The sequence below is a fragment of the Physella acuta genome, unplaced genomic scaffold (genome assembly GCF_028476545.2).
Source record: "Physella acuta isolate Inbredline_101_S28 unplaced genomic scaffold, ASM2847654v3 ptg001046l, whole genome shotgun sequence".
Classification (NCBI taxonomy): domain Eukaryota; kingdom Metazoa; phylum Mollusca; class Gastropoda; family Physidae; genus Physella; species Physella acuta.
In genome coordinates, this window is record NW_026732563.1 from 23,838 (window position 1) to 35,005 (window position 11,168).

Below are 11,168 nucleotides of genomic sequence, written 5' to 3' on the forward strand. Positions count from 1 at the left end.
ATATATATATATATATATATATATATATATATATATATATATATATATATATATATATATCTTCTTAGTTCTTTAATTTTTTAAACTTACTGACAAGACAAAGTATACCAGGAAATATAAAGCTTAAAATGTCCAAACGTAATGGATACGTCTTTTCAGCCTGTGCACCGAACCCAATAGGCAACTACCCATGCATGCCACCGATGACTAACACAAACGACCCCCCCCCCACACACACACACACCCCTACCCGTAAATCTGAGTCACGTGACAATCCCAGAGTCGATCGATGCCCGTACAGAGAAATGTCCCCGTGCTGGGGTGCGCGTGCTAGGGTTTGAGGGTGAGTAAGAGGGGATTGCTCACACGTTGTGCATGCACGTCTCGGCCTCAGAGTGTTTTGTTCCCGGGTCTCCAGCCTCGACACATCCAACCAGCGGGTACGTCCTAATTCTGCATCTTTGTATTTAGTTCTCTCTCCTTACTTACCTTCAAAATAGAATTAGCTACAAATATTTTAGACGCATGTAATTGATTTAATTAGCGATAACATGTACGCATGTAATAAAACACGCGATGATTAGATATCTAATTCGGTATTTAATTTAATGTATTTCTTTCATTTAAAACGTCTAGTTTTTTTGTTATTTTTTTTTTAATTATTCATTTGCACGTCAAAAAGAAGCCACAATTTTTTCACCCCGTCCAAAATAAACTAGTTTCACATTTGTATGAAAGTTGAAATAACTTCAGCTTTGGAAAATGTATTTAAAACTTTGTAAAAAAAAATAGAAATAAATGATGTTAGTGGTTACTGTTGTATTTATATTATCTCTTATGTTGTACCTTAAAATTTTTGATTGGTTTTTTATTTAATTTTTTTGCCCGATTACCTCCAAAAAATTATAAGTACATTTTTTTAACGTATTGTTTTTATATTACTTGTTGAATTTTTTGCCATACATTTCGGTGTTTTTTTTTACTAGTGGCCAGATTTAATTTTTTAGCAAACCAAATTTTAAAATATGAAATTTTTTAATTCTAAAAAAAAGGAAACATGCAATATGTTCTGCAATTTAAGTGTATTTTTCGAAGAAAGTAATTTGATACCGTTTTTTTTTTACGAAAATTGGCGATGAAACTATGTGAAGGAATTAGTGTAAAAATGAAAAACTACTGTATAGCTATTGTGTGGTCTGTGTAATAATCTCACGACAGCTGTCTAATGTGTGTGTGTCAAGGTGTTTGACTGACAATGTTGGCTAACAATGATGTTGCCGTAACAAAGATGTCTTCCTCAATGCAACAGCACTTTTTTACTTTCTCGTATATACGAAGTATAGAGAAAGTATTGTAATCGTGCACAAAAATCATTTGAAATTTTAACAATTTTCACCGTATTATACCTCAGTCCTTCATCACATCCGAAGTATAGAGGACTTATTTTAATCGGGCAAAAATTATCAATCCAGATTTATCAAAATTAAGAGGTTTTATGCGTAATCCAGTCTGAAAAACTGGGCCTTGCAATTCTGTCCGTATGTCTCTGTGTGTGTGTGTGTGTCTGTCCGTGTGTAAACACGATAACTTGAGTACCGTTACAGCTAGGTTGATGAAATTTCATATATAAGTATTTTATCAAAATCGTAGATCCGTATCAACTTTTGAGCGATTTCCGATAACCGGAAGTGGTACTTTTTCTACTTTGAATTTTTCAAAAGCCTATAACTTGAGTACTATTTCAGATAGATAAATGAAATTTCACATGTAAGTAAAAGATCTAATTCTCTACCTTCTGTTAAATTTTGAGTAATTTCCGTTGACCGGAAGTAGTAATTTACGCTACTTCCGATTTCTCAAAAAACTAATGTAAATTTTTAAAGTACTAATAATATTGCGCACTATTATGCATTTCTTTATTTGGCGTTCACTTGGTGTGCAATTCTTTTGTCTACGAGATTTTATTCTATTTTTAAAACTTTAAGTATTTAAAATGGATTAAAAATCATGTCTATAGCCCGAGTTCCCTTCCCTTTTGTTTTATATAAGAATATTCGAGAAAGTTTAGGGGAGATCACTCCCGGTTTATTTTCCTCTTTTTTTTTTACGGTCAGAAAAATGTCTAAATTGTCGTCAGGCAAATTTTAGCATATTTTATATTTATCTATCATCTTTTTAAACATCCAAAATAAATCCCGCATTAATGCTCGTAAACGCATTCCCACGCAGTTCATCATCTTTAAAGTCTGAACCCCCTGTCCATCCGCCGCCCCCTTCACCCCCCCCCCCCCCCGCCCTTTTTTTTCCAGGTTGTTGCGTCATTTATGAACAACTGTTTACAAGTCTATTTATATCAATTTTTCTTGACCCAAAAAATCAACCTTTTTTTTTACTTTTTTTTTGTAACTGCAGATACTCCAAACACCGACTGAGCACCGCGGCCGTCTTGATCGTGATGGTCGTGTGTGTAAGTCAACAGGAACAGCAACTCTCCAAGCTCCTACAGTCCCGCCGCCCCCGCCGCTACACGGAAGAATAGGCCAGGTACAAACCATGTCGGGCGAGACTAAGAAGGACATCCGGACAGAGGCCAGAAACTTTAGTGCCAGCTTGACCAACGTTTTCCTGCTCAAGAGGCGCGACCCACAGTCCAAGAACTTGCTGGAAAAGGCACAGGTACTGAGATAATTTGCCAAAAAAAAAAACAAAAAAACATACGTTTTAAAACACAAAAACGATCAGCTAATACTATTAGCTGATCGTTTTTGTGTTTTAAAACTACATTTTTGTGTGAAGTTTTAAAGATACATTATAGTTTAAGTTCACAACTGCACCGATACTACTGCAATCCATGCAACTGACCATGCAATCGTCAATATTTTGTAACAAGGTCAATGTTTTGTAACACAGTCAATGTTTTGTAACACAGTCAATGTTTTATAACATAATCAATTATTCTTAACGTCATTTTTTTACAGCCAATACAATGCTCTCAGTGTAATTGATAATACCAAGTCTATATAATGTATCAATGAAAATGTAATATCCATGTAAGAATATAACATCTCGGTGTAGTTGTGCCACTCTGGATAAAGTACCTTTATCTTCCTGCTTCGCCCCTATACTTCACAGACTTCACCATTGTATATACTACACCATTGTATACACTGCACCATGGTATAAACTTCACCATTGTATATACTACACTATTGTATATACTACACCATTGTATATACTACAGAGGCGTAGCGAAGGGGGGCGGGGGGGGGGGGGGGGGACATATGTCCCCGGGCACCGACCTTAGGGGCGCCAAAATGGGTTGGAAAAATAAAATAAATTGAAAGCTTGAGGGGGGTGCAAATCAAATCTTGAGGGGGGTGCAAATCGAAAGTTTGAGGGGGGTGCAAATCGAAAGCTTGAGGGGGGTGCAAATAGAAAGTTTGTCCCCGGGCGCCGGGAAGGGTCGCTACGCCTCTGATATACTATACCATTGTATATACTACACCATTGTATATACTACACTACTGTATATACTACACGATTGCATATATATATACTACACTATTGTATATTATACCACACCATTATATATACCACACCATTATATATACCACACCAGTGTATACACAACACCATTGTATATACTACACTACTGTATATACGACACCATTATATATACCACACCATTATATATACCACACCATTGTATATACCACACCATTATATATACCACACCATTATATATACCACACCATTATATATACCACACCATTATATATACCACACCATTATATATACCACACCATTATATATACCACACCATTATATATACCACACCATTATATATACCACACCATTATATATACCACACCATTATATATACCACACCATTATATATACCACACCATTATATATACCACACCATTATATATACCACACCATTATATATACCACACCATTATATATACCACACCATTATATATACCACACCATTATATATACCACACCATTATATATACCACACCATTGTATATACCACACCATTATATATACCACACCATTATATATACCACACCATTATATATACCACACCATTATATATACCACACCATTATATATACCACACCATTATATATACCACACCATTATATATACCACACCATTATATATACCACACCATTATATATACCACACCATTATATATACCACACCATTATATATACCACACCATTGTATATACCACACCATTGTATATACCACACCATTATATATACCACACCATTATATATACCACACCATTGTATATACCACACCATTATATATACCACACCATTGTATATACCACACCATTGTATATACCACACCATTGTATATACCACACCATTATATATACCACACCATTATATATACCACACCATTGTATATACCACACCATTGTATATACCACACCATTGTATATACCACACCATTGTATATACCACACCATTGTATATACCACACCATTGTATATACCACACCATTGTATATACCACACCATTGTATATACCACACCATTGTATATACCACACCATTGTATATACCACACCATTGTATATACCACACCATTGTATATACCACACCATTGTATATACCACACCATTGTATATACCACACCATTGTATATACCACACCATTGTATATACCACACCATTGTATATACCACACCATTGTATATACCACACCATTGTATATACCACACCATTGTATATACCACACCATTGTATATACCACACCATTGTATATACCACACCATTGTATATACCACACCATTGTATATACCACACCATTGTATATACCACACCATTGTATATACCACACCATTGTATATACCACACCATTGTATATACCACACCATTGTATATACCACACCATTGTATATACCACACCATTGTATATACCACACCATTGTATATACCACACCATTGTATATACCACACCATTGTATATACCACACCATTGTATATACCACACCATTGTATATACCACACCATTGTATATACCACACCATTGTATATACCACACCATTGTATATACCACACCATTATATATACCACACCATTATATATACCACACCATTGTATATACCACACCATTGTATATACCACACCATTATATATACCACACCATTATATATACCACACCATTATATATACCACACCATTGTATATACCACACCATTATATATACCACACCATTATATATACCACACCATTATATATACCACACCATTGTATATACTATACCATTATACCTCCCATCCAGCAACTGATAGAGGGACTGCTAGCGGAGACCCCGCGTCCAGTGCCGGCCACACCCCCACCCAGAGCGACCCGTGGAGGGGCGGGGATGGGTCAGCTGTGGGTCAAGCTGGACGAGCTGAAGCGAGAGAACGACGACCTCAAACGACAACGTGCTAGATCGTCGGACGAAAAAGCCGGTTCGCCTAAATCACCAAAGTCACCGAAATTTCAAGCACCGACAGTAAGTTTTCATTTTAAATAGCATTAATTTTTACTCTTTTACAATTTTTGGTGGATTTTTGGGCAAAGTTACATTCAAATTTCGGAAGCATTTCTTTTCAAATTTACTAACTAGTCTGTTACTGAAAAGTATTGTAAAAAAAAAAACACAAAAACAAGAAGAAAAAAACTTAATAATAAATAAATAAAAAAAGAAAAGCTTATAAGAAAAACAAGGGGCAAGAGCACTATTACTAGTCGCTAAGCATACTGATAACCCAAATACCTTAATATAACTATAACCCTTATAAAATGACAATTAAATACATATTTAATTTATAATAATCTAGGGCTTTATGATAGTAAGCTACTGATTTCTTTTAATGAAAAACAAAATGTTAAATGTCGAATTTTTTCGCAAAAAAAAATAAAAACAATGCCCAAATTTTGTCACCAGCCTGGTCAGATTGAGGCCGTGACCTCTGACCTACAGCGAGCTCGGGCCGAGAACGAGACTCTGAAGAGCCAAATCGAAAAGCTGCAGAAAACACTGAAAGAACACCAGACCGTGAACTCTAACCTCAGGGACGACTGCAAGAGGTCAAAGGCCGCGCTAGAGGCTGCGCAGAAGTCGGCCATGAAGGCGCGGGAAGACACGAAGAAAATGGAAGCCAGCCTGCAGACGATTAAAGCTGAAAACGATATCTTAAAGCAGAAGTGAGTTTTCTTGTGCATCAGATTATTCTGCCTTATTTGAAACACTCGAGGGTCTCATGGTTTAATTTTTTTGATGAAGATTGATCTTTAACTCCCCGAATCTGTCAGGGTCGTCCATAAACAACGTTACACTTTTTTATGCCCCCCCCCCCCCCCCCCGCAATCTTTTTTCCCCCTTATTGTGACATACCGTCACACACAACAATTTTCCTTTAAAATGATATACTTTAACCAACCCCATCCTTCTTATGATTTTTTTCATTAAGGGAATATAACCAAGGTAGATTAATTATATATAAAATAATAATTGAGTAGTTTCCCCTTAGTACGGAAACTTCCTTTCTAGCCACAAGTTTGTAGCAAATTAAATGGACCAACATTACGTCCTGATTCATTGATCAATTTTCTTAACAATTTACATAAATATGCGTTGAGCGTTGTAAAAATGTAAGAAACAAATCCTGAAATTTACTTTAATAATACTTTATTTTTAAATGTACTACTAAAAGACATTCCTAACCCTCCCCACTTCCATCCCGCATCGACAATAAAGTCCGACACCCCCCCCCCCCCCTCTCCTACCCACATCCCGCATAATCATCAGTCCTCATCCTCCCTTTCCTCCTTCCCCCCCCCCCCCCCCCCCCCCCCCCCCCGTATTTGCTCCAAAGTTACCAATTTTTTTCTCACTTCAGCGTACAACACACCCAGTTAATGGATGTCAGAATTACAATTTCGTTTTTTTTGTTCAGGTCCTCCCAGCAGGTCCACTCGACGCCCACCAAACCACCGGTCAGCAGCCCCAAGCCCCGGGCTAGAACTGACAACAGGATGACGGAGAACATCAGCGAAAGGTGTCGACCCAGCAACATAGCAGTCGCATATACAACATTAGAATCACAGGTAGCATTGTTATACAATATTAGAATCATGGGTAGCATTGCTCTACAATATTAGAATCATGGGTAGCATTGCTCTACAACATTAGAATCACAGGTAGTATTGGTATACAACATTAGAATCACAGGTAGTATTGGTATACAACATTATACTCACAGGTAGCATTGTTATACAACATTATACTCACATGTAGCATTGTTATACAACATTATACTCACATGTAGCATTGTTATACAACATTAGAATCACGGGTAAAATTGTTATATAACACTAGAATCATGGGTAGCATTGTTATGCAACATTAGAATAAAATGTAGCATTGTTATACAACATTAGAGTCACGGGTAAAATTGTTATACAACATTGGAATCACGGGTAGCATGGTTTACTGTCCCAAAATCTTGTGTACACACTTAAATACACAAAAAACGAACAACATAATTTCATATTTTAATTGAAGCTAATGGGATATTTTAGCCGATCAAATACATATCTAATTAAATACTGGGAGTTGGCTTGAAGAGATGCCTTACTCCCCCCCCCCCCCTCCACTATCTACCCCACACCTTTTGTTCTCACTGAAGGATCTCATTAAAAAAAAAAACTCAAGATATATATAAACAATTTTCATACTGGTTTTTTTTTTAAATAAACAAGAATTTTGTTTTAATGTTGAAACCGATGGCTGTTTTATTTGTCATAATATAATCAAGAAATATTTTTAATGATGTTGAAACTGATTGTTTGTTTGTTTGTTTGTAGGAGTGGATGGATGCTAAAGAACACTTGGAGGATAACTCGTGTGAAGAAGATGTGGCCACACAGCATCTCTGTGATATTCTAATGGTAAATTATACTGGTACCTGTCTTTAAAACATGGGCCCCCTTGTCACATAACAGGGAGCCCTGTGAATCTTGGGGCCCCATGACTCTAGAGACCCTATGACTAGGGGACCTGTGACGCTAGGAATCCAGTGAATCTATTGACTCCAGGGGCCCAGTGACTCTAGAGGCTCATGACGCTAGGTGCCCATGACTCTAGGGACCCAGTGACTCTAGGGGCCCAGTGAGAGACCCAGTGACTCTAGGGGCCCAGTGACTCTATGACCCAGTGACTCTAGGGGCCCAGTGACTCTAGGGATCCAGTGACTCTATGACCCACTGACTCTAGGTGCCCATGACTCTGGGGACCCAGTGACTCTAGGGGCCCAGTGACTCTAGGGGCCCACTGCTTTGTTTAGCCCAGAGGTCCAGAGGTTTAGGTTTAAGTTTAAATGTCACTTATTATTTCTGAAAACTTCTATGCTAAATGCGACAGCATTGGATTAAAAAGCAGTGTTATCGTCAGAACTTTTTTTTTGTATGTTCAGTCATAATGAAATTGAAGTTAAATATTATTATTTTACTTTTTACTATTATATTTTTACAAAATTCCATAAAGGGAAACTAACATGTTTTTTTAAGAGTTATCTAGCTTGAGTAAACATTAATGTTTGATTATTTAAAATTAAATTATTCCCCAACACAGAGTTCATACAGTGCCAGCTGTGCAGTGTTAAAAAGTGTTGAAAAGATCATAGCCTACATCCTTGCCAACCCCACATCAGCAGTAAGTTATAATTCCTAATTAAATTAACTTATGTCAGTTGTAATTTGTATTTATCTCCAGTATGTTTTATAATTTTTACTCTCATAACTGTGGTCAGGATCAAATAGAACACCAAGCAAGGGGGGAAAATGTTAGCTGTACCATAAAATAGTGGACCAAACTTATTTCAGTTAACAATGTTAGTAGACAGATCAGTCATTTAACATCTCTCTGTATTTGTACCATAAAATGTTGGACTAAACTTATTTCAGTTAACAATGTTAGGAGACAGACAAGTCATTGATCATCTCTCTGTATTTGTACCATAAAATGTTGGACTAAACTTATTTCAGTTAACAATGTTAGGAGACAGACAAGTCACCGAACAGCTCCCAGAAGACTTGGCTGACCTGGTGTGTCAGAAGCTGAGAGCCAGTGCTGACAACATAAGCACCAGAGACTTGAGTGAGGTAAGTCCTTCGATTCGATCTACATTTTAATAAACATTTTAAAGGGAAATAAATATGCGGTACAAAAAGAGGGAATATTTAATGGGTTCAGTCCCTTTGACCAAAAGTGATGGGGAAAAAATGTTTTATACCTTTTAATAACTACCAAACTACCAATTTTGAAGTAAATTGATACCCAAGTTTTAGAAACAATGGAATGGGGATTCATGTTTAGCTTTGATCTTTAGCATATCTCTAACCTTTATTTCTTTAATTTTAAGTCTTTTTGTTTACTATTATTGTTTAGCTATTTTTCTTTGCAGTTATTCAAGAAGTGGGATTTATTTTATTTTATTAGTAACACTTTATTATATAAATCTTTTTTGGTGTGCAGCTTAATAAAAATATTTGACATATTCTCTAAAGTATTACCTTAATTAAGAATGTAAAAAAGAAAACTTGGAAGCCAAAAACAATATTTTAAAAATATTGTAAATAATTCCTTTTTTGGTTTGCAGCTTAATAAAAATATTTGACATATTCTCTAAAGTATTACCTTAATTAAGGATGTAAAAAGAAAACTTGGAAGCCAAAAACAATATCATAAAAAAATAAATAAATAATTCCTTTTGGTTTGCAGGTGACCAAAAGTAAATGCAACTGCTCCGCCTTGCTGTCCTCCACCTGGTCCAGCAACTCCATACAGAAGTACGTCTCCGAGTGTGGGGCTCTCACCTGGCAGATGGCCATCCAGAGGCCGGCCATGAAGCTCCTGGTCACAGACGCAAGGTTTGACGAGTCCAAACACAAACTTTGGTGGTCGTGCAACCAGGCGCAGGCCAGGAAGATTGACTATTTTATCTGGCCAGTTTTGTATGATTACGAGGGAGGGAACTTGATGGTCAAAGGCTGCGTACATGCTAGCTGAGGGAGAGAACTTGATGGTCAAAGGCTGCGTACATGCCAGCTGAGGTGTCCCGTTGTTGTACTGTGTACAGTTCAAGCCGTGCAATGTATATGTAAGATCAATATCACTGTAAGATGTGTAAGAAATATCCTACATTACAGCACATGACTTATGCACCAACCATGTCTAATTGTGCCAAAAAGATTTTGTATTGTTGAAAACATTAAAATATTCAATCAAACTTCAAAGCTCTGTAATGCAAATATTTTGTACAAAAATATTTTTTATCTAATAAATTGTGTAAATATGAAAAAAAAATTCTGCTTTTCTTTAACAAAATGTGCTTGTACTGTACAAAGATTTTAAGTTTGCGATATTATTAAATCATTGATTTAAGTTAGGTAATTGGTTTGTCTAGGTAAGTTACAGGTTGTAATACTGTTGGGGGCTTATAACTGGCGTTCCCTCTAAAGTGCGTGGCTATGCAGTTGTAAACCAGTGGCACTATCAATGTTATCTAACACAACATTTTATTACCAATTTCAGAGCACAGCATAAACATAATAGGAATACTTGTTGCACATTAGCTTTCACCCTTTGAACCAATGATGGTTTTGTCTTCTACTATAACTGAACAAGAATAAGACATTTGACCATGCCACAGAAATAAGCAAATGATCTGAATTCTTTCTCAAGTCCTCAGAACAGATTTATAACATAATAATATGACTGTTCTAATTACCCCTTGTGCAGTCTAGGGCCTCAACCATTTCACTTTATCCAGTCACCTGTTGTGTAGTTTAGATGTAGGGAAAAGTAAAAGCAATTGTATTTTATGATAGCTTCACCATCAAAATGTTTCCTAAGGCTAGAGAAACAGATCAACTCAGCGTAATAAACCCAACCAACTACAGTGAGAGTGAAATCATTTTATAGCAACAAAAAGCTGGCTCATTTGTACTGGAGATTTTTTAAACCCTGAGTCACCACAAGATAGCTGACATTTTGATACATGTAGCAGTGTGGGGGTGCAACATGTCAGACAAGCCATCAGAAACTGCTTATCTAAGGGGAATGCTACAGGAAATGGAAAGTTTTTCTCTCCAGTA

At 36.5% G+C, this 11,168-nt stretch overlaps 1 protein-coding gene across 1 annotated transcript; it reads left to right on the forward strand.

The window, feature by feature from the left end:
- Nucleotides 1-2,433: 2,433 nt before the first annotated feature.
- Nucleotides 2,434-10,355, forward strand: LOC131955000 (uncharacterized). Its single transcript, XM_059318876.1, has 8 exons — nucleotides 2,434-2,676; nucleotides 5,302-5,520; nucleotides 5,956-6,215; nucleotides 6,968-7,118; nucleotides 7,878-7,961; nucleotides 8,644-8,724; nucleotides 9,057-9,173; nucleotides 9,793-10,355. Exons 1-8 carry the CDS (start codon nucleotides 2,554-2,556, stop codon nucleotides 10,078-10,080), a joined length of 1,323 nt encoding a protein of 440 aa, XP_059174859.1. The 5' UTR covers nucleotides 2,434-2,553; the 3' UTR covers nucleotides 10,081-10,355.
- Nucleotides 10,356-11,168: the final 813 nt, after the last annotated feature.

Bases quoted from the DNA above. Each gene is read 5' to 3' on its own strand.
- LOC131955000 (XM_059318876.1), top strand. From the start codon at position 2,554: ATGTCGGGCGAGACTAAGAAGGACATCCGGACAGAGGCCAGAAACTTT. The intron at 6,216-6,967 runs GTGAGTTTTCTT...TTTTTTGTTCAG, and splicing joins AACGATATCTTAAAGCAGAA to GTCCTCCCAGCAGGTCCACT. The intron at 7,119-7,877 runs GTAGCATTGTTA...GTTTGTTTGTAG, and splicing joins ATACAACATTAGAATCACAG to GAGTGGATGGATGCTAAAGA.